We start from the raw sequence: 24,764 nt of genomic DNA, 5'->3' as shown, positions 1-24,764 counted from the left end.
GAGTTGTATGATCTTGACAAATGGTATCAAAGTTAGGAGAGATTCCCCGCTATCTATGAAGATGAAAAATTCAAAGATCGAGATCGAGAAAATTGATAGATCCGATATCAATTTTTGTAAGATGTCGATTGGAAGTTATCTGTACCAAAAAAAAGTCTTCACAAATCATTGTTCGGAGTGGAGCTAGATTCCATGGTCTTCCATGACCATAGAACAATAAAATTTACATTCGTGATGACAACGGTGGAGAATGGAGGAAGAAAGAGGATAACGGATAAGCCTAAGCAAAAGGTTCTCTAACAAAGTTGGATCCGGTGAAGTTGATTACAAGACCAAGGTCGACAGCCTGGAGCCATTCCTATCTCAACCAGAAGTCATGGCATCCTCCTTCATATCCAAATCAGTGTCGTAAATGGATTGTCGAGAAGACTCACTTGCAGTTGGAGAAGGGTGTTGAGGAAGTTTCTCGTGAGTAGACTCAAGGACAAGAGTTCTTTCGCCAGCCTGCTCTAGTCTCCAAGGAGGAGAAGAAAAACTGGAGATGATGAAAGTAGTTGGTTTTATGTACGTACGACCATTACAGATGTCCACAGGGCGGGGCAGAGACGGAGAAGATTTTCTTGTTCTCATCCCGCCATCTATTTCATATTTTGGTGGGGATAGGGACACGGATTGGGCAGGAATTTGTAGGGATCCCATTCCCACCAGTAATTTACCCTCATTTATTATTTTTTTAAAATTATTGTTTTTAAGTTATTTTTCAATATAATTTTTATTTTAAAAAAATCATAATAACTCAATAAGCAAACGTCCACACACTTATATTAAGCGGGGCGGGGCAGGATAGTAAATCGAGCGGGGACTGAAAATATAATCTCATCCCCGGCCTCAATTATCTAACGGAACAAAAATGTTCCACACAATCTTCCCTCATGCTTTTTTGGACTCCCAATTATTTTTTGTATTGAAAAACCTGAAACTCTTGTAGTGTTTTCGTCATAGGTTCGTGGAAATGATAGAGAGAAGAGAGAGAAAATTAATTGAAAATGAAAGTAATGGGGTTAGGATAAACTTTTCTATCAACCCACGCAATGATAACTTTGTGTCGAGACAATCTTTCTATGCTTTTTTGGCATCTCTCGATTGTTTTTAACATCGAAAAAACCCGTGTAGCGTTTTCACCCTAGATTTGCCCAAATGAGAGAGAGAGACGAGGGAGGAAGTTAATGAAAGTAATGGGGTTAGGATAAACGTAAATTCAGACGTCAAATATATCGATGTTAACTTTATCATCATATGACCTTACTCGATACCCACCTCACATCTTCCTTTTATTATCCTGAACAAATTAGCTATGGCAAAGATCATCATCAACATAAACAATAGTAAAGTTTCTTTAGAAAAGTAAATCATGAACATCAAGAACTCCATCAAGTTCTTCATCAACCTTAAACATGCAATGTCCTTGTTCTTCCACCATCGTTGAAGTCATTTCTTTTCTATTACATTCAAACCGTTGTCGTCTCTCTTGATCTTCTAGCGATCGCCGTCGTGTAGAGTTCATCAAACATGTCTGACTCGTAATCACCTTAGAAAAACAACTTTCCGAACTTACCACATCACAACTTCCCATAAGATTGAAGTTGATAGAAGTTGAAGATAGATTGTTGCACGGTTGAGGTTGAGTTTCTTGAGGATTAGCCATAAAAACATTAACATTGATGGGCAATTTCGTTCGGTGGTTAAGAATCTGAACTGTCTCGAAACTTTCAAAAGTTTTCTTTTTTACATCTGGATCTCGTTTTAACGAGAAACGAAACTTCTACGAGAGAAGAAGATTAGTTATATTATAAATTTGCTTCATAGTATCGGTTCAGTCCTTAAACTTTGAATTATGTTGTATGTTACATAGAATTAGGTCTACTTTTACTCGAGCTACAAAATGCTAACCAGACACTCCCGTAATCATAAATTTAATAGTCAATTTAAGATTTTGGAGTATAGATCGAAAAATTAACTCTACTTATAATAATTTAATCCAAAACGAAACTTTTACCTGTAAATGACTTGAAACGTTTTCTTTTCTTAATCCAGGAACATTCATGTGTTGAAGTATCTCCTTTGGATGAGCTTCTAAGTTCAGGAAAATAAAGTTAGACGATCTTTAATCTTACGAGAACAAGAAGAAAAAAAAAACACTCACTATCAATTCCCAGTGCTTCAATGGCTTGCAAGAACGTCTTATGCAATTGTTGAGTCCAAATTAGCTTTGGCTTCTTCAGCCCCGTTGATTTACTACCATCTCCTTCTACCTGTCGAGTACTAACTTCTTCGTCGTGTTCTTTCCTTTTGGTCTTTTGAGATTTCTTGTCGGTACTCTTGTCTACGTCATTTTCATCGGTCGATTCCTTTTGAACTCGATTCGATGTTCTAATAGAGATGGATTGTTCTCTTCCTCCGATAAATAAAAATTGCCAGAGATCTTTTATGTTTTTCATGGTGAGTGGCTTTACAAGACACAACATAGCTCCTTTGAAGAGGCAACCCAACTTTACAATCTCGTTGTCATCGGTAGTCATAGCTAAAAAAAGACGAACAAGGTTAAGAATGCGTATGAGAAAGGAAAATGCAATTAAGTAAAAATTTATTTTTCTGGAGGATTATTGAGAGAAGTAGTCTCACATTGGCTAATTAAGAGGAAAATTAGAAGTTTATAACTAACACTATTTCTATTGGTGCAAGGTTTTTTTTAGAGGAACATAGTATCAGAGTCATGTCCTTAACTTAGTCGTACCAATGTTGAATAAACAAGTTGTGAATCTCACAAGTGTAGTTAAATGTGACTCAAATGTCGAACAAATAGTGTACTATATTTGTTTGAGGGCTCCAGAGAAGGAGTCAAACCTCGATTAAGGGGAAACTATTCGAGAGCTCTAGAGAAGGAAAGCCTCAGGGGAATGATGTACTTTGTTTGAGGGTTCCAAAGGAGGAATCGAACCTCGATTAAGAGTAGTCTGTTCGAGAACTCCAAAGAAGAAAGTCTCAGAAAGAACACTATCTCTATTTATACGAAGATTTCGAGACAGAAAAATAAAAAACTTACCGACAATTGGCAACGTGGATGTTTGCTCCATAATCTTCTCTAGGAGTTCATATCTACCCATATCAGGCAAATGGGTATCTATTAAAATGAGATGGATATCATTTTTTCTCTCTTTCACTATCCTCAAAGCGTCAATGGCGCATTTAGCCGTCACAGCTGCCCACAGAAAAATAAATAAGTAAATAATTAAATTAAAATCTACCATTTTTATATGAAATTTTGTTTTTAAAATTAAATATTTGTTTAAAAAATTAATCATATTTGTTCAAAAAAAATTTGATCACCTGAACAATTCAATCGACTCAACCCAACTAGACTATGAACATATTTGAATTTATTGAGTTAAAATAAATAAAAAATTTATAAATTAAATTTGGATTAAACCAAATTTATTGTTAATTTCAAAATAGTATATTCATAATTATATTTTTATTATTTAGTCTCTAACCAAAAAGGTAATTTTTTAAAATATAAGTTGAAATTGAATGATAAATCTTAATTTAATGTTTTGATTGGAACCATTTAATTAAATTATTTTAATTTAAAAATTTGCCACCGGAACAATTGGATTGTGTCTAAAAGATATCCTAACCCGATCTAAACTCAACTCATGAACACTCTTAACCTTCTTAGTTCTCATTTCTCGCTTCTATTTTCTAATTTTTTAGAAACATAAATATAAAAATCGTTATTTTATTATTAACTATGAACACGAACAAAAAAAAAAAATACTATGAACAATGAAAATTACATCAAAATTGAAAACCATGAACCTAAAAACACTTTTTCAAAAAAACATTGAACAATAAAATACCAAATGTTACCTTCATATCCACATATTCCAAGCATTTTGGAGACAATTTTTAGAGTTGTAGAATCATGATCAACCACCAAAACTCTGAGTTCTTCGTATAGCATCCATTTTTTTGTCAATTCCATCCTCCAACAGAGAGAGATTATAGAACATGAATGAATGTATAGCTTATGTTTTATTTAAATGATGGATGCTCTTAATGGCATTTGTTGTAAATTAGGCATCCTAAAACTACAAATTTGGCATGATGTTTAATGCAAAAGAAGACTACCATATATGTTCCTTTTTTGTTGTTAGGGATGTTTTAATTCATATGTGACTGATTTGTTGAATACCAATTATATTTGAACTATTGTACGAGCATGATCTGTAGTCTTCATCATGTGTTCGTCGTATAGTGGTGTGTCCTGGTGTGAGATTTTGTATTAGTTGGAGATGAGAACGAAGTATTCTTTATAAGGGTATAGAAACTTCTCCCTAACAAACTCGTTTTAAAATTGTGAGGTTGATGACGATACGTAATGGGCCAAAGTCGACAATATTTGATAGCGGTGGGGTTAGGCTGTTACAAATGGTATTAGAGCCAAACATGGGGTGGTGTGCCAACGAGGACGTTGGGCTCCCATGAGGGGGGGTGGATTGTGAGATTTCTCATTGGTGGAAGAAGGGAACCAAGCATTCCTTATAAGGATGTGGAAACCTCTCCTTAACAGACGCGTTTTAAAATCGTAAGGCTGACAGCGATATATATTTGGCTAAAGCGAACAATATCTGACCCGTTGGTAAGAAAAAACTGACCCGTTGATCGTAAGAGATTATGGAAAACCCTAGAATCGATATAGTTAGGTTACGGTTCCCCTCTAATAGCAAATCGTTACTTGTTATGGACTCAATACAATCCATAGTTTTAGGTAATTCTTATTTTCATTTAGTTTCATGCCTTCTCATACCGTGGTAAGACTTGGTGAGCAAACACAGACTCATTGATCTTAAGAAATCATTGTGTTGCTAACTCAATATAATACAGCTCTACAGTTCTAGGTAATCCTTATCTTTTTGTTTTCTTTCGGGATTAGATAAGTCTTATCACGATTGTTATGAAACTATTTTTTTTAATAGTCGAATAATGATGTATTAGATATTCTTAAATGAAGTGTGTAATAATAAATTTCCATGTTTAGAAAATTATTACCATTTTCTTATAAGGAAGGTTGTTTGATTTTTACTTTCAACGTGGTTGGAATCAGACAAAATTAATCATACATTTCTTGTGGTTTGAAATTTGCTCAATTTTCTTCCTTTTTTTTTTTTAATTCAGCACATATATTTATTATTATTATTATTATTATTAAATAATTATTATTTTTTTATAACGAATTTTTATCTTCAACTGCCAAATGTTAAGAATAATGTTTTGTTTTTTTTTTAATTTGGAAAATGGATAAGTTGTTGTTTTTAAATAATAACTAATTTTTTAATAATAAATTTATATCTTTCAAAATCTCTTTCTTTTTCCATCTAACTCTTTTTTTCCTTATAAAATTTTATTTATTTTAAAAAAAATATATTCACAAAATTTTATAATAAAGGTGGAGCCAACTGGCTTTCTAATTACGAATATGACAATTTTTTCTTTTTGATATATATCCTATTGTAGTAGATATTGTCCGTTTTACCTCATTACATATCGTTTTAAAATGCATTTGATAAAAAGAGGTTTTCAACATCTTTGTTGGCACATCCTGATGTCTAGCTCTGATACCATTTGTAAAGTCAACACGCAAATATTGTCTGTTTGAGCTTATTGTGTGTTGTTGTCAGCCTCATTGTTTTAAAACATATTTGTCAAGAACAACTTTTCACTCCCTTATAGAAAATGTTTTGTTCCCTTCTCCAACCTGAGATCTCACACTTGCAAAGAATATCTTTGATTATTATTTATGTATTATTGATCGATATATGTTATTAAAATTCCTGATATAAAATATATCATTGATACATCATTTTTATATCATAGATAAAATATACGACCCATATACTTATACACCACATTTATACTTATACACCACATTTTTATTTGTGCAAGGGTAAATTAAGACTAATGTCAATAACATTAGGAAATATTTAATCCTATTATAGGGACTAATTACAGCATTTCAAGCACCAATGAAGGCTTAACAAAAGAAAGCTCAAACTATACACATTCTAAACTGTAGCATTTGCACTTCATCAACAGATAGGAAGCACAACATCTCCTCAAACAGTTCTACTCAAACAAAAGTCGACGCCTTACCGACCACGAAAGTGTGGAAGAGCTTGATATGCTTTTTCCTCGTTTCCGTGCTCGTCTCCTCGTCCTCATTTGTCAAATCTGTTGCCTCTGTTGTTTGTTGTTGTGTTTTCGCTGCACGGTAGAGCTCTATACTTAACTGAGTTCTAGTCAAACAAAAGGCGACGCCTTACCGACTTCGAAAGTGTCGAAGAAGAACTTGATGCTTTCCTCTTTTCCGTGCTCGTCTCCTCGCCCTCATTCGTCAAATCTGTTGTCTCTGCTGTTTGTTGTTGCGTTTTCGTTGCACGGTAGAACTCAGTAATACTTAACTGGGCACCTTTCGCTTTCAATGAATCGGACTTTCCGCTAGTCTCGCTAGGTGGCGTCGTGGTTGGTGTCTTCTGCCTTTTCACTTCCTTTAATTCCAAGACATTTTCAAACATAAATGAAAATATTCATTGGCAGCTTAAGATATCCATCAGATAGATCACAAACAAACACAAGAAACTAAGTCTTTAGAGCTCAGTCATTCCAACCTCAATGGTATAGCAGATCAAAACCACAGCATTACAACACAAGAACAAGACAGGGAACACAAAAACAAATGATGATGATTACCTTTTCCTGCAAAAACTTAGCAGTTTGTTCGGGATAAGCAGCTCGAACAAGGTCCATATTCTCATCGGTCAATAGAAACGAGCACCCTTCTTGAATATGAATTTTGGGTGAATCAGATTCATCTGTTAGATCCACTGGTTCATCGACATCAATGGCATCTTCTGGCCCGGTGCCGAGTCCCTCCGAAGAGCCTTCGTATACAACATTGTCGAGCACCGGGATGGCCCTTTTCCATTTGACTACATAAAATGGATGTCCATATCTTATTTTTTCTCTAAGTATAGAATCGAACTCGTACTGGTCGTATAACAAAGTTTGAATTGGATTATTAGCCATTTCTCTGAGAAAAATGGTGGATAGCATGGGAAGCAACCTCTGACGAATGTAAGATGGCTCCCACCGTAAATGAAAAACTAAAAAATCAATCAGAATTTCAGTTTTCGGGCTTTCCCAAGATAAGATAAGGTCATCATCTGCATTAGAAAGAGAAAGAAATAAGAATCTAATATGTTCATAAGTTTACTCAAGAGAATCTTAGACACATACTAAAAGATGATCAAGAAGCAAACACTTTAACTCATACCACTAAAATAACTATGATTGTCACACAGATACATTTGAATAAGTTCACTACTGGGAAAGTTGGGCTCCATAGCAATCTTGTTGCAAACTCGTAGTCGCCAATTTTCTTGCTTCTTTTTCTCTTTCTCTTCTCGATCCTGTTAATCGTGAACCGAAAAAATGTCTTTTAGACAATATAGCACAAAAACCAATACACATATTGCTAAGTAAAGGAAGCAATTATGAAACAACCCAAGCCCAAGCCCACAGCTAACAAATCCCCTTAAGGTTTTTAAAACAAGTCTGTTAGGGAGAGGTTTCTAAGGTTTCCACACCTTTTATAAGAAATGTTTCGTTCTCTTCTCCAACCGATGTGGGATCTCACAATCCACCCTCCTCCTTGGGAGGGTCCCCGCTGGCACACCGCACGGTGTTTGGCTTTGATACCATTTGTAACAGCCCAAGTCAACCGTTAGAAAATATTGTCCTCTTTAGGCTTTCTCTTTCAGACTTCTCCTCAAGATTTTTAAAACGCGTCTGTTATGGAGAGGTTTCCAAGGTTTTTACATCCTTGGAAGGAATGTTTCGTTTTTTTCTCTGACCGATGTGGGATCTCACAATCCATCCCCCTTGGGGGCCCAGCGTCCTCACTGGCACACCGCCTAGTATGTAACTCTGATACCATTTGTAACAATTCAAGCCCACTACTAGCGGATATTGTTTTCATATAACTTTCCCTTTCGAGCTTTCCCTACAGGTTTTTAAAACGCATCTATTAGGGAGAGGTTTCCACGCCCTTATAAGGAATGTTTCACTCTAGTCTCCAACCGACGTGGGATCTCACAATCCACCTCCCTTGGGGCCTAACGTACTTGCTAGTACACCACCTAGTGTCTGGCTCTGATACCATTTGTAATAGCCAAGCCCACCGCTAGTAGATATTGTCCTCTTTGAGCTTTCCCTCTCGGGCTTCCTCTCAAGATTTTTAAAACATGTACGTTAGGGAGAGGTTTCCAAGGTTTCCACACTCTTATAAGGAATGTCTTGTTCCCTTCTCCAACCGATATGGGATCTCACATTTTACATCATAACGGTAGTTGTTAGCACAAAGACTAAAAAAATATGATTCATCCAGACCACAATGCAGAGTAAAATCAATCAGAGAGACGTGCCGATGAGGTACCGTATCACAAGAGGAACAATTGCATTTAAATCCATCAGGTTTTTTGATGCAACAACTTCCATGACTCACATCACAGTATTCACAAGGGATCTTAACATGGTCTCTTTTGCTGCCTGGATGACCACAGAAGGAACAGTGAGAACACTTAACCTTTCTCGAGTTCGTATCCGAAGATTGTCCACCCTGAAGACTCGTATTATCCTCCTTTCCTATTTCATGCAATCTGCATAACACTCAGCAGTCCAAACACAGTTAAATTACCGAATAAAAATCATAAAATATCCTTATAGGTACTTTGAAAAAAAATGCAAGTTAAATATTACTTGTTTAAAATGTCATCATCGGTATAATCTTGTACAAAACGAACAGCGGTATCCAGTCCAACTCCTTGCACGCCATTTAAGTCGTGGTCATTTCCAACCAGGAGAGAGATAGCTATCAAGTGTTTCCTTTTTAACCCAAGAGCAGCTTCAATATCTGACATGAAGTAGCATTCAAGTGGTTCCTATGATATTCAAGAGAAAATGGTAAGACGAAGCCACTTATAAAAGAAGACAAGTATAGATAAGAATACATGCTTTTGAATTGGGATGGAAGCTTTTAATGACACATTTGGCGCCAAACAGAAAAGCATCACTGTCAGCTGTGATGCAGGCATCCACAAATCCTTTTCTATTCAACTCGGCACACAGAGCTTCGGCTTCTCCTTTCGCTTCTAAGACGGGCACCCCAAATAGCTCAAGCAGTTCCTATGAACAAAAAACTATTAGTAAGCCATGATGAGCATTGCAGGTCCACCAAATCAAACAAAAGCATCACAGATATTCAGGGAGTAACACAATAAGAAAGGATGGCACACAAATTAACCCAAAAGTCGAGACAATGCAGACACGAGGCTCGTGTATGTTGAGGATTGTTGGAAGAGGTGTCCCACGTCAGCTAATTAAGGGGTTGATTGTGGGTTTATAGGTAAGGAATACATATCCGTTGGTATGAGACCTCTTGGGAAAACCAAAAGCAAAGCCATGAGAATTTATTCTCAAAGTGGACAATATCATACCATTATAGAGGTTCGTGATACCTAACAATATACACTAACAATGAAGAGACTATACATTATGGAGTTCAATAACAAAAACCCAAGAAGCACCATTTCTTAGTTACGAACTATAGACTTCCATATAGACTTCCACAATGGTATGATATTGTCTACTTTGAGCATAAGCTCTCAAAAGGCCTCATCCCAATAGAGATAGTATAAACCCATGATCTTCCTCTTAATTAGCCAACGTGGTCCTATAATCAACCATTTCTTGCATTAATCTTCATGAAATTAAACACATCCAAGGTCAACTCGGAGAGATAATAACAAGAATTGTAAATCTTTTTGCTATTTTCATCTCAAGGCTTGAACTAGGACGTCGGAGGGTATCTCGAAACATCCCAAGCCCTTCGAGCGGATGCACAAAACCATACTATTTGGAGTCTAAATTGATGAACATATATATGATGAGAACATGAAAGCAAGTGAAACAGCCTACCACACATTCTTTAACACATTTTGCAAACTTGCTATTCCTGTCAACTGAAATGCGATCTTCAACCCTTGGCAGATCATGAGTATCAATACCAGATAGCCGAAAAAATCTTGCTATCCTTGCCTTGGATTTCAAGGGTGAAGGAGTTCCATCAATTACAAACACAGGAAACGCACCAAACTGCAAAAAATACGCAACAAAATCACTATCAACATAAAAAGAGTAAGAGAATCATAAGGATCTTAAACCATAAGAACTACAACCAAAGAAATTCCCAAATTCTCTTCAAACTCATTCATGTTACTAAACTACGCATAAACACTTAACAAAACCCTCAAATTCCAACGCCCAAAACATCAACGCCCAAAACGGCAAAAACAATTTCATCGCCGACTTCTTGCACCCAAAGAAACAAAACCTTAGCGAAGAGAGTGATGGTGCGGAAGAATGTGAGCCTCAAATGAGGGCTTCGAACACTGGCTTTAATGGCGGTCTCGTGCTGGACGATCCAGAAAGAGAGGTCGACGGCGACCCGTTTGTTCCTAAGGAAATCGAAGCCCTCAGTTCGAGCATGAGGTTTCAGTAAATCCCAGAAATTGCCTCCAACTCCCATTTCTTCGAGTGATTCAGAAACGGGTTCATGAAACCAATAAAAACTTGCAGTTCTTCGTTGTAGAAATCGATTGATACTTTGAGAAGAAGAGGTTCATCTTCCACCGTGTGTGAGCAGAAACTTCAATTTTTCAGAATGGATGTTTTGTTACCGTTGCAACGTTTAGAAAGGCCATGTTTTTTTTTTTTCTTTTTTTTTCCTTAGAGACTCCATGAATGGGATTTGGGCTGCCCGAAATTTGGGCCCTTGGCTTCATCGTAGTCAGTTTGAAACGGTAACATTATTTTCTAATTATTTATATAATTTTTTTTTTCTGAAAATATTAAAATTTAAATCTGTTGAAAATATATAATTTATTTTAAAACATAAAATTTAAGAATAAATATGGTAATTTTTATTTTTTTTATGGGTTTTGTTTTAAAAAATGTTAGTAAAATTATTGTCATGTGTTGTTTGATGAATTATAAAATATATGTTTAATAACGTGAAATTGATAACAATTTAAAATTTGATAAGAATTATTTTTTAAATAATTAAGATGCCATTTGGTCATGTACGACGAAATTTATTAAATTGCGATAATCAAATAATTTAAAACATATAAATATGTATAATTAAATCAACACAATCAAAACTATAATAAATAATTAAAAAAAGAGAAGCTAAATTAATAAAAATAAGATACTTCTCAATTTTAAAAAATTTCAATAATATCTTTAGACTTTTTAAAAAATTTAAAAATTATTACGATTAGTTTTGAATAAAAATTTTTAGTAATTTATTTCAAAAATATGCTTTAACTTTTATGATGTTTTGTTAATATACCCTTTAATTTATTTAAAAGTTTAAAAATATTTTTACAGTTAATATTACATTTAAAAAATATCCATGAAATTTTAAGAATAGTACTTTTGAAATTATCTAATTATTTTTTAAATTTGATACCCGCTGTTAAAGTATTTGTTAACTTTTTTTTTAAAGTGTAAAGTATTTTTTAATTTTTTTAAAAAAGTGAGAAGAATATTAAAATTTTTGAAAATTGAAAAATATTTTTTTAAACATTTTTTAATAAACTCTTTAAAAAGTTTTAAATATTTTTTTATATAAATATTAATAGATTTCATATTTTTTTTAGTTTAAAGGTAACGTCAAATTTTTTTATGTAAGAGTATTTTTTTAGATAAAATATAAAATTTAAAGATATTTTATTTGATATGCACAAAATAATAGGTCATTAACATTAAAAAAAAATATATACCATATATAAGATATTCAATTTATATATATTGTATGGTTGAGATATATTATTTATGGAATATATCTTAGATATTATATCTTAATATTCTTCTTAGATTTATAGTATATTTTATTTTATTCTAATATTTAATTATTTTATATTTTCTTCATTTGTACTGGTTTGTATCCTATTTAAAGGATATCAATATCAATGATAATACACACTTTCTCAATTCTATTTTTCATTCTTAACATGATATCAGAGCACCAATCTTGATATTCCTAATATCAAAGCACCGATCGTGGTATTCCTAATACTCTTTGGACTCGAGTCCAAGGGGAGTATTAAACCTAAAGCCAAACCCTAACCAATCAGTGAAGTCTTTACCATCGTCAATCATCCAATATCAAGAATACGTTATAAGCATCTTCAAATTTCTCACCAAGCTCTAAGGTGACATATTCAAGATGTTCGTATTTTCTTTCACAGCCTCTCAAGTGATCCAAAGCACTGATCTTGGTGTCATTATCCACTAAAGCATTTATGCATGGACCAACAAGTGATCAGGGAGGATATTCACTTGTTCCAAATCAAATTAAATGGACAAGTTATCAATCCTCGAGTCAATCATTGCGGTCTATTTCTAAAGCATTTATGCATGAACCGAGAAGTGATCAGGGAGGATATTCACTTGTTCCAAATCAAATTAAATGGGACAAGTTACTAATCCTCGAGTCAATCATTGCGGTCTATTTCTGAGTCTTGCATCTTTCTTGAAAATTCAATAATTTCTTGGAAGTCTAAAAATGCAAACCAATCAAAGGCGATCTATTTTTTGACAGATATTTTCATTACTGGGAAGACAAAAGTGAAAGACAACTTGGGTGTTATTGACCTACCGTAAAGACAAGTTAAAGACAAGTTGGACGTGATTGACATACACTCTCCAACTTGAGGGGGAGTGTTAGATATATTATTTATGGAATATATCTTAGATATTATTTATAGTATATTTTATTTTATTCTAGTATTTAATTATTTTATATTTTCCTCTGGCTTGTATCCTATTTAAAGATATCAATATCAATGATAATACACACCTTTCCAATTCTATTTCTCATTCTTAACATGTATACATAGAGCGTTCATAGCACAAATCGCCCAGAAACCTACTTTTAGCCACAAAAAAAAATTATATTAAATAAAATAATGTCGAGAAGGTGTTATGAATTAAGAACAATAAGAACAACAACACAAATAGGAGATGGAGGGTGGAACGTTTAATGGTTATTTTTAAGTGACAGATAGTCATAGAGGAGAATGATTAACGAGGAAGTGAATGAATCAAATGATAGCATGAACTATAAATGTGTCGTATTATATTCATATGGTGATTGTGCAATTGAACGTTAAAACTATTAAGGCTCGTATGTGTAATTAAACCAGGTTTTTTATATGGTTCTAAAATTTGGGTTCAATTGGACTACCCAATTTAGACACTAAGAGAACACAAAAGATTCGTATATTCCATTTCTTAATGGATGATATATGGCTTAGTCAATTAAATTATTCTCATATTAAAATAGATGTAATTTATAATATTTTGCAGGTTAAATTAATAAAAATATCTATAAATTTTGTATTTTATTTTAAAATATTCTAATGGAAATTGTATTTTATTTTAACAATATTTTTAAAATTTTAAATATTTTAAAAAATATCCTTAAACTTTCAAAAATTTTATTATTATTCTTAATCCTCGTTTAAAAAATTAAAAGATGGTTTAACCTTAAAAAAGATTAAAAATATTATTGGTATGAATATTGACATTATTTGAATAATAAATTGTAAAATTTTAAAATATTAATAAACTTTGGAAATTTAAATACTTTATGTATTTTTAAATTTTAATTAAAATTGGGAAAGTTTAGGATATTTTTATTAATTTTTAGCTTTTAATTTTTTTTTAGAAACAAAAACTAATTTTGCTTTGTTTTGTTTTGCTTTAATAGATGGATTTTATTTAAAACAAAAGGAGAAGCTAAAATGGGAAACTGGAAATAATCGGTGATCGCTTTCGTTCTTCTTCTCGAATCCGGCTCCAAACTTCTCTTCGTGTGAGTTAATTTTTCTGATGAGGAATCAATCTTGAAACCGGAAGATCACCCAGTGGATTTCTTCATTTCCATTTCCCAAATCCGTGATAACATTCAAAGCCCACTCCAATCTCTCTTCTACAGAGAGAGAGAAGAGAGAAACTCTTGGGAGCAATAAAAATGGCGGAAGAATTACCTGAAGGCACAGTTCAGAATCTACTGGATCAAGAGACTCTTAAATGGGTTTTTGTTGGTGGCAAAGGCGGTGTCGGAAAAACCACCTGCAGCTCCATCCTCTCGATTCTTCTCTCCCGTGTCAGATCCTCTGTTTTGATTATCTCCACCGACCCGGCTCACAATCTCAGCGATGCCTTTCAGCAGCGATTCACCAAGGCGCCCACCTTGGTTAATGGCTTCTCCAATCTCTATGCCATGGTGCGTCTTTTGTTGTTGTTTTTTTTTTTTTTTTTTTTCTTTTCCGATTCTGAAGCGTGTTACGTGATGTAATCTGGATTCTAATGCGTGTGGTTTTCAAGGTGATTGATATATGAATTGAGAGATTATTGTTGGTTTGATTTGAATCTTGATGTAATTATGAATTTGATTTGTCGTCGATTTTTTTTCTGGAAGTTTGCTGGTGAATTGGTGGGCAGGAATGTTTAGATTATATATTTGTATGTAATTGTTCCAATTGGACGAATTCGCTAGCTGATTTCCTGCTGTATGCGTGTTTGTTAAACATTTTTGTGGGGTTTTTTCCTTCTAGACTGTTGTTGATAAGATTATGCCTTTCACAATCTGGGCAATGTTGGTATGTAGGAGGTGAATCCTACTGTGGAAAATGAAGAACTCGAGGAGGGGATAGATGGTTTATTTTCTGAGCTGGCTAATGCTATTCCTGGAATTGATGAGGCAATGAGCTTTTCGGAGATGCTGAAGTAAGAAACGCATCGATCTCTATTATCAGAGTTTTTCTCTACTTTTGTACTGAGTATTATTACATTCCTTCGATTCCATGTAGTGATTGCGGGCTATAATGTCGAGATATGTTCTTGTAGAAAAAAAAACTCGAGATAAGATGTACGATTTACAAAGCTTAGATTGTAGTTCCTGGATTGCTAGTTCGAGTATTTGCCATGATTTTTTCTTTAGTGTTTATGTTGCTCCCAGTTTTGATTATCTACCAATCTGTTAGGACATGGAAATTGGCAATCATGGAGGGTTGGGTTGGGGCTAATGTGCCCGATACGTATATGTTCATCTTTATGTCGTGCCACCAAATCAATTTCTCTTCTCTCGAAAAAAAAACGTTTATATTTATTAACTTGGCTATGTTAAATGATCTTTTTGTCTCCAGATTAGTACAAACAATGGATTATTCTGTAATCGTATTTGACACTGCTCCTACTGGCCACACGCTTCGGCTGTTGCAATTTCCATCAACCTTAGAGAAGGGGCTTTCAAAGCTAATGTCTTTGAAAAGTAGATTTGGAGGCATAATGGGTCAGGTACTGTTTCTAATTTGAAGTTTAAGATTGTGCTATGTCAATTTGATTTGGAGATTCCCATGTAACTTTTGTTCTTCAACTTATTTGACTATGTGCGATTTCAGTTAACGTATTAACACTTCGATTTTTGTTAGAATTAGACAAAGTCACTTCCTTAAAACTACCTAGAACTTTTTTTTTTTTCTCTTGGCATCTTTAGCTTTCCAGAATTACAAAAGTTGTTACAATACACGAGGTAATTAGCTGATCTGAAACTTTCTGCAACAGATGACCCGGATGTTCGGAGTTGATGATGAGTTTGGTGAGGATGCAATTCTGGGAAGACTAGAAGGCATGAGAGATGTGATCGAACAAGTTAATAGGCAATTCAAAGATCCTGTAAGAACTCTTGTTTCTTACTCTTTTTTGTTTTTATTTTCCCTTAATTATACACGCTTTTTTCTGCATTGTTGTTTGTTTACGTTTGTCTAACGAAGAACAAGTATTAGAAAAAAGTGACCGAACTTTTAAATATTAGAAGCCGAAATAGAAACATGCAAACACACTCTGTAGACTCTCTTAGATTTCCGACAATGCTCTCTAAAGTTATTATAGAGTAGCTGTGAGGAGGCAGAAATTATGTTGGGCATGGTTAGGTACCGATATGACGGTAAAAATATTTATATACATGTAGTTGCTTGACGGAATTACCATTGCCGAAGGGATCGGAGTAGCTATTCTTATATATGTGTTTGCTAGATGGAATTACTACTCCTTTATGCTTGGGCTGCACTGGTGTATTCTTTGTAAAGAGGCGTCTAAGGATTCTGGTCGTATTATCTGGGGTTGTTGTAGGTTCGCTATCTTGATTTAGGATTCTATTTTCGAAACTTTTGGTGTGTGTGCATAGCCTGTAACAGTGATGGTCTTCTCATGATGGAGGCAGTATTATTCCATCTGCCTTTTTGAGATAAGACGCTCGTTTCTTTGCTATTTTAAGGACCATTTGGTCCGGGTAGGAACGAGAGAAGTTTTAGAGGGATTATCTTATTACGTGATTTTTGATGTACAGTTTTCACTTGACATTGAACTACTGTTAGGTGTACTGATATCTCTGTTCGCAGGATTTGACTACATTTGTCTGTGTCTGCATTCCTGAGTTTCTCTCGCTTTACGAAACAGAGAGACTAGTCCAAGAGCTCACCAAGTTTGAGATCGATACTCATAATATCATCATTAACCAAGTACTTTACGACGAAGAAGGTTTGATAGTTATTTGAATCCATACATATATATTTTCTTAAATGAGTTGGATCTTCCCTGTCACTTAATCGTAATGTACTGTCGTTTTAGATGTCGAATCCAAGTTACTAAAAGCGAGAATGCGGATGCAGCAGAAGTACCTCGACCAATTTTACATGTTGTATGATGACTTCCACATCACCAAGTTGCCATTGCTGCCTCAAGAGGTACTATTAAATGTGCTTTCTCTGGAGATATTGTCTCAATAAAAGCCCATTGTAACATGTGATTGAGAGTTCTCAAATTAAAATAAATAGCTTTGTTCATGTCTGGTGTTGGGTTTAGTTCTAAGGTCCGAATGTTGAAGGCACTAGGGAGCTGATCATGAATGGTCTTGAAAATTAGCTTGAAGTTTGTGTGTTCTCTCAACATACTTTGATCCAAACAAAAGGCATAAAAGAATGTCCCTTCTTGGCCTTTCCCCCCTCTCGTCTCTCTCTCCCCATTTCCTCACCGGCGAACTCACTCTCCAAGCTGGTTTTGCATCATGCAGCCCTCGATTACCCATGTGTTGATATGATTTGGCAAGTTTCTTTTCCAAAAAAGGTGATGGTTTTCTCGTGGATCTTTTCCATTGAGTGGTTGAACACTTGCTGTTGAATTCATAGGATCCTTCGGAATATGGCTCTTCCCCAAGTTTGTGTGTTCCTTGTAAAGATAGTGAAGAAGCGATGATACTTTTGTTCTTCTTTTGTCCATTTGTAGCTGTGCGTTGGGAAAATCCCTTCATCCCTTTTAATCTTCATTGGTGTTTGCGTAGTAAAGCGTCAGGTGCCCTTTTCCTCCTTATTGATGTCTCTTTTACAAGGGCAAGCTAAGGTCCTTTGGGCTGAAAGGAACTCAAGGATCTTCCAAAATCATGGTTCCAGCAGGGAGGTGTTAAGTCATTCATGTTGCTCCCTGTTGGTCTACTACTTGGTTGTTTTGTATTTATACTTTTACGAAACTCTTTTGTGAGATCCCACACCGATTGGAGAAGTGAACGAAGCATTCTTTATAAGGGTGTAAAAATCTCTCTCTAGCATACGCAACCTTAAGGGGAAGTCCGAAAGGAAAAGCCTAAAGAAGACAATATCTACTAGCGGTGGGCTAGCGGTGGGCTTGGGGTGTTACCTATTTAGTAAACATTCTATGCAATGTACTTCCTGAGGTTTCTAAGAGTTTTCATTTCTGAACTTGTTGTGCCATTGTAGGTGACTGGAGTTGAAGCTCTGACTGGGTTTTCAGGTAAATTTTTGACCCCGCATGATCCATCAAGCAGCCGAGACACAGTGGAAGATTTGGAGATGAAAATAACAACATTGAAGCAGCAGCTGGAGTATGCTGAAACTGATCTTGACAGACTTAGAAAGGGGAAGCAAAAGGCCTAAGCCCACAGCCTTTCTTTTTGCCAAGGCTCTATTTTCTTTGTTATTGTTTTTCTTTTATCATGTTTTCTCGATGTCTTTCTTCGAGAACTATAATGCTAAAGCAGCATCCCTTGTTGGTTTACAAGGACCAATGCTGCTGCTGCTTAAGGCTTTTAATTAGCTTTAATTTATTTTTTTGGAGTGTTCTTTGCTGTATTGATTTTCTGGTCATTATAATTATAGTTCATTCTTTTTTAGACCTTGTATTCATCTACAAGCAACAATAAAGGAGCCTCTGGTACACGATTAACCAATAAAAATTAGACCTTGGCCAATGTCGTGCCTCGTGAACTACAATAGAACACCTTCGTTTTTCTTTTGGAGACTCAACAATTATGGTGGAAAATCGAACCATTAACTTTTGTAATTAGTAGCCACTTTTATTCAGTTATTCAACATCGTGCAAAATCTGATTATCATATGGTCGGACGAATTTCGGGGAAAAATGCAGATTTTTAAGGTTAAAATGGCCTAAAGTACCATATCATATCATCTTAGACAAGTATTTAGTAGATAGAAGCAGATAAAGACATTCCTGATGAAGTTAGCCTCCATGCAAGGTGGATATGAACACAACCACGTCTTTCTCTTCTAATGTTGTGTCAAGCTGCCCGCTCAGCTCCCAATCACAATCATTTACAAGCACCAGAACACCAGGTCTTCTGCACCACATTCCAAACCATGCCACTGTCAGCTACAACCTTAATAATACTCACAATTCTTCAAAAAGTTTCGGCTTTCATAAACGAGATGTTTCTTTTACTTACACGGTGTTGCCTTTCATAAACATTTCCGGCCGCTCCTTGATCAGATTAGAACGGACCCAAGAGAGCAAATCTTTCATGACCAACTGAGACGCGTTTTAAACGAAAACATTAGACAAATAAACAGAGACGTGAAAGGAGAAACAGGAAAATATGAATCTGATGATCTCGACTAGAATCGTTCATTAACTTATTGGAAAATATGGTTTACCTTTCCCGCTCCATTTTCAGGATTGATGCTGATATTATGGATCTTCACAGAGTCACATAGCAACTCCAATCCCCCACTGCATTTAAACATTAATATTACTGTCATGTCGATCATATGAACCGAACAAATGACATACTTTTTTTTCTATGAGAATATGGTAACTTCAAGTATGAAATGTACTAAAAGGCAAAGGGCGCCACAAGTTACAAAAGACGATCCCGATTTCTAATGATTGGAGGAAGTCTACTACCTCGACCCTTGGTGTATAACTTTCTGTAAAAAATACAATAAATTCGAACTCACTATCACTATCCAAGACCAAACTAGTGCCATCTTTGGATAATATCTCAGCTGTTGTTTTCGTCTCAACAAAGGCTCGAAGGAGTGGTGCCACATCCACATGTTCAGGCCCCATCTTTGATGTCCAAAGGTCATGAGAATCAAATAATGATCAGAGGTGATATGAGGAACCCGCTTGCCCAAAGCAATGTTGAATCTATCAATACAAGGGCCAAAGACTAAAAAACGATCCTTAAGGGTCATAGCAGGCTGTCCACAAAAGCTGGACCAAGTGTATTTTTCGTTCGAGAGGGGAGCCAACCAGAATGCTCCTGTATATGAATTTCTTTTCGTAATTGGTTTGCCATTTGACTTCTCAAATGACCATTTGATCACATTAAAATCACCTCCCAAAATCCATTGATCTGTACATAGATGTGACAGATTGTAAAGCTCACATAACGCACTTCGGATTCGGAAGGGAGAGGCACATTGTCGGTTGATGTTGATTTACATTGTAAATGTATCTTCACTCATATCATTTCCCCACCCTCTAAATTCATAAAAAAGTTCAATTAAAATACAACCTAGAAGCATATAAAAGTATCATTCCTAATATTGCAGAAAAGGCTACTCAAGACATGCCCACAGTCTATTTTCCTTCTTTTTTCGGCTTCAATGGGGAGATGGAGATTGAAAGAACGAATGAGGTCGACAATACGAAACCCGTGTAGTCTATGAACGAAACCAAAAGTTTCCATCAAACAAACTGATGAATTGTTGAACCAACATACTTTACATCTGATAATTACATCAGCTATAGAAACAAATACAAATCCAATTAAAAGCAACATCAAACACAAAGAGAACTTGAACACAAAACCAGAATGATTACAATATGAACAAATCTACGTTAATAAAATGAACAAAACCAGAATGATTACAATATGGAGGCAATGAAGCAACTGGAGATTCAAGCAAAATTTTCAGTTAGTTCCAATATCACGACTCATAAAAACACACTACGATCAAGAACTTGAGAGTTTGTCGAAATTGAGAACACAATCTATATTCACAGATAAACAACGCTATAACAATCCAAGTTTGAGCTGCGAAAAACGTAAAACCACGAAAGAACGCGATCTTATATATCTTATGATTTCCAACTTTCCCGGAAACAAAATCCACTAAAATTTTCTACCCAGTACCACTAATTTTCTCCTGTATCTCACTAAACAAACAACTGGGAAAATTTCCTTAGAGAGAGAGAGAGAGAGAGAGAGACTTACCCAAATTCAAGGGTTAGTTGCATTTTCAATTTTCTTCACCGGAACCCTAAAACCCTACAGAGAAGACAGAGATCAGAACTTTGGGTTGAAAGTCGTATTTATATTCTTTGTAAAATAATCCTCCTTTTATGGAAATTTGAAAAGTAACTTTTTTTAAATAGTTTTTTATTAATAAAATTTTTAATATATATCTTTTTGTTCTTTTTACATGGATATTGAAATGTGTGCTTCTCTCTGCTATATGCAACCAAATTTGTAGAGAGAGAGGGAGGTTTTTGAGAATGGCGGCGGTAATTGGGGCTGTGGGTCTGATGAAATTTACAGTTTCCGTTTCATAAAATCCCAGTTTGGTTGCTCCTTGTCTCTTCCATTCTTCTCCTAGAATTTCTCCCTTTGTCTGAACCTTTTGGTTTCAACTTTCCCCAAAATTTCACGAACAAGATTCATCTATTTGAATGACCGTACAATTTCCTGTTGGCTATGTGGGAGTCTTTCCCAGTTGAATCTTAGGGTTTTAGTTTGTATCAGGTGCTTGGGCGATTCAAGTGTTTGTTTCCTCTGTTGCTGCAGCGTTGGGATTGTTTTGAAGTCATGGAAGCTTATAAGAAGTGGGTCAGGGATAACAGGAACTATCTTTACTCTTTTGAGTCTCTTGCAAATGTGAGCACTCTCGAATTCTCATCAGAATCTGCTGTTTTATCTGTTTGATTTCATTTGGGAATTGATTTGCTTGGCTTTTCTGACTTTCTCTGTAAGTTATCTTGGAAGCATGCTTATCAACTAGTTTATTTGAATTGCTGTTTAACGATTTTCTTCCCTCAGTTCAATAATCATTGGTTACTTCATTTTCTGGACATACCAATGAAGATTGTATTGCTTACTTATAAACGCATGATCTTCCCCTTAATTAGTCAATGTAGGACTCCCTCCCTACAATTCTCCTCAAATTCTCCCCTCGAACAAATTACATTATAGAGCTTCCCTTGAGACCTATGTAGTGGTCGAACAACTCCCCCTTCATGAGGCTCGACTCCTTTCTCTAGAGCCCTCGAACAAAGTACACTCTTTGTTCGACACTTGAGTCATTTTTTATTACACCTTGGAGGTTAGCAACTTCTTTGTTCGACACTTGAAGATTCGATTAACATGGCTAAGTTAAGGGCAAGACCCTGATACTATATAAGAAATTACGACTCTCTATAATGGTATGATATTGTCCACTTTGAGCATAAGCTCTCGTGGTTTTGCTTTTGGTTTCTCCAAAAGGGCTCATACCAATGGAGATAGCATTACTTACTCATAAACCTATGATCTTCCCCTTAATTAGCTAACGTGGGACTCCCTCCCAACTATCCTCATCGTGGATTTGTCATCTTATTTTTGAAAAACAAGATATATAACCAACAATAAGAATCAATTCATCTGAAATTTCTACGTCAATGGATGCCATGTTGTCCATTGTTTCCTAAGGATGCCATGTTTCTCTTATCTTTGATTAGAGAATCTGAGCCTAGACCAGAGACATGACATATCTTTTTCATCTTTGTTTGACATTGAACACCTTAATTTCTTGATAGTTTTTGAGAACTGTTATATTACCAAGCGAAAGTCAACTGTTTGTAGATCTGTTAGTAATAACAACTGGTATAAGTTTGTGGACTTTAACCTCGTATACGGTTCTTAATATTGTACAGGGCTTGACGTGGCTTCTTCCCGAACGGTTTTCTAGTTCAGAAATTGGACCAGAAGCAGGTTTTGTGAAACTTTGGTAACGCTTGACTGCTTCTTAGCTTGGAATATGTGGTGCCCTTGGAGCCCCTTTGATGAAAATGCATGTTTTTATTATTTCTCACTTAAAAAAAAACCATTTTATTCCCTAAAACAGAGAACTAAAACGACTCGATTGTTCTTACGACATTGTTCGACTATGTATACATTTTGATGCCTGTGGTACTGGGTTCTTCTCCTTGCATTATGCTCCGATCTTTGATCTTTGTGGAGGTTTCACCCTTTGATTCTGATACCCAGCAAGGGTTCTTACGTTATTATTAAGCCGTTGTCTTGTGAAATGAACACTGGTTACTGGATCTCATTTGTAAGTTTCAAGCAATTATTCATGAGTTTAGCGATTTCTGCAGTTTCTGCCGCTGTTGGTGTTATCACTGCAGTCAATGAACACATAATTGAAACGGCTCCAACCCAGATGCGTGTAAACGCGACCGTGCCACCTTCATTTCCCTATTCGTTGTGCATATCTGCTCTAAAAAACTTGGAGCCATTGATCGAAGTTGCTGCACAACAATATTATGGCGACGATAAACGCTGGAACTTCATTGCCGTTACGGAGGCTATGAAGTAAGACTCGTTCGAGTATGGGAGTGCCATTTTTGTATCTTAATATACATTTTTATTGCATATTCTTTGCCATTGGATTTCAGGGTACTATTTAGATTAGCTCTGTTCAAGAATAGTGGATACAGAATGATACTCGAGGGAGGCGAAACGACAAATAACGAAACGCATCTTGAAACTTCAACTTCTCAGCACAGAGCTAATGGTGGGCATCATGCATCTGGTTATTTAGGATATGTTAATGGACATAACCAGTCGAGTCTAGAAGGGAGGGCAATGTCTGCTTTAAGTATGTTCGGGGATAATGCTCGGATAAATTCGACACCAGCATGGTCATACCGGGTTCAACACGAGCGTGCAACGTTCAATCCTCCAGGTCGGTATGGATATTATGTATGATTATGATCCCAAGTTGCTAGAGCTTTGTTGGGGATGTCTAATGACAATCCATTCTGTGCCTCTACAGCTACAATACCTGAGAGGTCAACTCTTTCGACTATTTTGTCCGAGCAGGGTCATCTCGGGGCTCTTTTCGTGATAGGAGAAGTGCTTTTTATAACAAGACCGCTAATATACGTTCTTCTAATCCGAAAATACGGGATTCGGTCGTGGACTCCTTGGTTTCTTTCTCTGGCTGTGGACCTGATTGGAACAAGCTTCTTATCATATGCTACCTCAACCCCCAAGAGTAGAAAAGACCAAAGATTTCACCTCTCTGATTCTGAGAAGGACGAGGTCAGGGGTTCTCTCATGCATCATTCATCCCCCATGAATTTGATTGTCATACGTACAGACTAGTTTTCTCGGGTCCGTGCTCGACCCTTTGAACTATCATTCTCGTATTAACATCAACGTGTTCGATTTGGTTCAGCTGAGACGACGAAAGATGCTATGGGCATTTTACATCATGAGAGACCCATTCTTTGAGAGATTCACAAGGTGCATACATACATACTTTAATCTCTCCACTCCAAACTTTAAACCACGACTTGAACTCACTTCGGTTGAGCGTTTTTCTCAGGCGAAAACTCGAAGGAGCCGGGAAAGTGTTGCAACCCGTACCGTTTGTTGGATTCCTCACAGGTTCTGTTTTATCATTATGTTTATGCAGTTCTTCTCATGGTTGTTACAATGTGATTAGTTTTGATGTGCAGCAAAAATGGTGGAGCTTATGGTTGGAGCTCAGACAAGATACGCTTACATGTCTGCTTCATGAGCTGATTGGTTTTTGAAGCTCCAAACTCTTCCTTCCTGCTATCTTTTCTGCTGTTCATAGAAATATTTAGTGTTTTCTTTTAATCAATCTGCTTTGAATAATAATTAGGAATGTATATTAGTATTTTATTTAAAATATGTAATTTAATCACTAATTAAGCCACTAATTGAGTGATTTATGAGTATATTGGATGTTCCTTAATTATATTTTATTAAAACTTTAATTTTACAAAAAAAAAATCTATATTTTTATAATTATAGTGTTTGGTCCAAATTTTATAGAGAATTAAAAAAAATATATTGTTTTTTTTTTTTACTAATTTAAATTATTTATAATCATAGGTAATTTGAGAAGTTCGATATATAAATTACTTGAAGTGTTTTTTTTTTTTTTTTTTTTTTTACTAAAAGTAAAAAATTA

General features: G+C 35.4%; 5 protein-coding genes across 11 annotated transcripts; 2 read left to right on the top strand and 3 right to left on the bottom strand.

The window, feature by feature from the left end:
• Nucleotides 1-1,301: 1,301 nt before the first annotated feature.
• On the bottom strand, nt 1,302-4,052 carry LOC111464486 (two-component response regulator ARR2-like). Of its 4 annotated transcripts, none has more exons than XM_023108706.1 (5): nt 3,928-4,052; nt 3,104-3,259; nt 2,204-2,581; nt 2,057-2,133; nt 1,302-1,822 (listed from the first exon to the last, which is right to left on the bottom strand). In XM_023108706.1, the coding sequence occupies exons 1-5, from the start codon at nt 4,040-4,042 to the stop codon at nt 1,397-1,399; spliced, it is 1,152 nt and encodes a 383-aa protein (XP_022964474.1). In that variant the 5' UTR covers nt 4,043-4,052; the 3' UTR covers nt 1,302-1,396. The 4 variants fall into 4 exon arrangements, with proteins under 4 accessions (XP_022964474.1, XP_022964475.1, XP_022964476.1 ...); XM_023108707.1 differs by having other exon boundaries at nt 1,302-1,819; XM_023108708.1 differs by having other exon boundaries at nt 2,057-2,130.
• Nucleotides 4,053-6,007: 1,955 nt separating this feature from the next.
• LOC111464485 (flap endonuclease GEN-like 1) lies at nt 6,008-10,869 on the bottom strand. 2 transcript variants are annotated; one of them, XM_023108704.1, is made up of 8 exons: nt 10,508-10,869; nt 10,093-10,269; nt 9,130-9,300; nt 8,875-9,056; nt 8,552-8,774; nt 7,391-7,526; nt 6,808-7,280; nt 6,008-6,605 (listed from the first exon to the last, which is right to left on the bottom strand). In XM_023108704.1, exons 1-8 carry the CDS (start codon nt 10,700-10,702, stop codon nt 6,354-6,356), a joined length of 1,809 nt encoding a protein of 602 aa, XP_022964472.1. In that variant the 5' UTR covers nt 10,703-10,869; the 3' UTR covers nt 6,008-6,353. The 2 variants fall into 2 exon arrangements, with proteins under 2 accessions (XP_022964472.1, XP_022964473.1); XM_023108705.1 differs by having other exon boundaries at nt 8,702-8,774.
• A 3,099-nt stretch (nt 10,870-13,968) lies between these two features.
• Nucleotides 13,969-18,496, top strand: LOC111464388 (ATPase GET3-like). Its single transcript, XM_023108587.1, has 7 exons — nt 13,969-14,470; nt 14,855-14,973; nt 15,393-15,543; nt 15,811-15,921; nt 16,647-16,785; nt 16,876-16,991; nt 18,018-18,496. The coding sequence occupies exons 1-7, from the start codon at nt 14,216-14,218 to the stop codon at nt 18,192-18,194; spliced, it is 1,068 nt and encodes a 355-aa protein (XP_022964355.1). The 5' UTR covers nt 13,969-14,215; the 3' UTR covers nt 18,195-18,496.
• A 96-nt stretch (nt 18,497-18,592) lies between these two features.
• LOC111464389 (ubiquitin-related modifier 1 homolog 2) lies at nt 18,593-20,885 on the bottom strand. The gene is made up of 4 exons (XM_023108588.1): nt 20,777-20,885; nt 19,209-19,284; nt 19,001-19,083; nt 18,593-18,895 (listed from the first exon to the last, which is right to left on the bottom strand). The coding sequence occupies exons 1-4, from the start codon at nt 20,797-20,799 to the stop codon at nt 18,778-18,780; spliced, it is 300 nt and encodes a 99-aa protein (XP_022964356.1). The 5' UTR covers nt 20,800-20,885; the 3' UTR covers nt 18,593-18,777.
• A 98-nt stretch (nt 20,886-20,983) lies between these two features.
• LOC111464386 (peroxisome biogenesis protein 16) lies at nt 20,984-24,545 on the top strand. 3 transcript variants are annotated; one of them, XM_023108583.1, is made up of 8 exons: nt 20,984-21,436; nt 22,471-22,528; nt 22,915-23,131; nt 23,215-23,504; nt 23,595-23,901; nt 23,951-24,067; nt 24,150-24,211; nt 24,283-24,545. In XM_023108583.1, exons 1-8 carry the CDS (start codon nt 21,368-21,370, stop codon nt 24,342-24,344), a joined length of 1,182 nt encoding a protein of 393 aa, XP_022964351.1. In that variant the 5' UTR covers nt 20,984-21,367; the 3' UTR covers nt 24,345-24,545. The 3 variants fall into 3 exon arrangements, with proteins under 3 accessions (XP_022964351.1, XP_022964352.1, XP_022964354.1); XM_023108584.1 differs by having other exon boundaries at nt 20,986-21,436; nt 23,595-23,863; nt 24,000-24,067; XM_023108586.1 differs by having other exon boundaries at nt 21,356-21,436; nt 22,471-22,544.
• Nucleotides 24,546-24,764: the final 219 nt, after the last annotated feature.

This window comes from Cucurbita moschata, unplaced genomic scaffold, assembly GCF_002738365.1.
Source record: "Cucurbita moschata cultivar Rifu unplaced genomic scaffold, Cmos_1.0 Cmo_Scf00030, whole genome shotgun sequence".
In the NCBI taxonomy this organism is placed as follows: domain Eukaryota; kingdom Viridiplantae; phylum Streptophyta; class Magnoliopsida; order Cucurbitales; family Cucurbitaceae; genus Cucurbita; species Cucurbita moschata.
This window is presented reverse-complemented; position numbering and strand designations above follow the sequence as displayed.

Excerpts from the sequence above, each read along its gene's own strand:
- LOC111464485 (XM_023108704.1), bottom strand. The coding sequence starts at position 10,702 with ATGGGAGTTGGAGGCAATTTCTGGGATTTACTGAAACCTCATGCTCGA. Across the intron at positions 10,270-10,507 it reads CCATCACTCTCTTCGCTAAG|TTTGGTGCGTTTCCTGTGTT; the intron begins GTTTTGTTTCTT and ends TATTTTTTGCAG. Across the intron at positions 6,606-6,807 it reads CTAAGTTTTTGCAGGAAAAG|GAAGTGAAAAGGCAGAAGAC; the intron begins GTAATCATCATC and ends TTGGAATTAAAG.
- LOC111464388 (XM_023108587.1), top strand. The coding sequence starts at position 14,216 with ATGGCGGAAGAATTACCTGAAGGCACAGTTCAGAATCTACTGGATCAA. Across the intron at positions 15,544-15,810 it reads TTGGAGGCATAATGGGTCAG|ATGACCCGGATGTTCGGAGT; the intron begins GTACTGTTTCTA and ends TTTCTGCAACAG. Across the intron at positions 15,922-16,646 it reads ATAGGCAATTCAAAGATCCT|GATTTGACTACATTTGTCTG; the intron begins GTAAGAACTCTT and ends CTCTGTTCGCAG.
- LOC111464389 (XM_023108588.1), bottom strand. The coding sequence starts at position 20,799 with ATGCAACTAACCCTTGAATTTGG. Across the intron at positions 19,084-19,208 it reads CTGAAAATGGAGCGGGAAAG|TTGGTCATGAAAGATTTGCT; the intron begins GTAAACCATATT and ends AACGCGTCTCAG. Across the intron at positions 18,896-19,000 it reads TTTATGAAAGGCAACACCGT|AAGACCTGGTGTTCTGGTGC; the intron begins GTAAGTAAAAGA and ends AATGTGGTGCAG.
- LOC111464386 (XM_023108583.1), top strand. The coding sequence starts at position 21,368 with ATGGAAGCTTATAAGAAGTGGGTCAGGGATAACAGGAACTATCTTTAC. Across the intron at positions 23,132-23,214 it reads GCCGTTACGGAGGCTATGAA|GGTACTATTTAGATTAGCTC; the intron begins GTAAGACTCGTT and ends ATTGGATTTCAG. Across the intron at positions 23,505-23,594 it reads TGCAACGTTCAATCCTCCAG|CTACAATACCTGAGAGGTCA; the intron begins GTCGGTATGGAT and ends GTGCCTCTACAG.
- LOC111464486 (XM_023108706.1), bottom strand. The coding sequence starts at position 4,042 with ATGGAATTGACAAAAAAATGGATGCTATACGAAGAACTCAGAGTTTTG. Across the intron at positions 2,134-2,203 it reads TGAAGCACTGGGAATTGATA|AAGCTCATCCAAAGGAGATA; the intron begins GTGAGTGTTTTT and ends TCCTGAACTTAG. Across the intron at positions 1,823-2,056 it reads ACGTTTCAAGTCATTTACAG|AAGTTTCGTTTCTCGTTAAA; the intron begins GTAAAAGTTTCG and ends CTTCTCTCGTAG.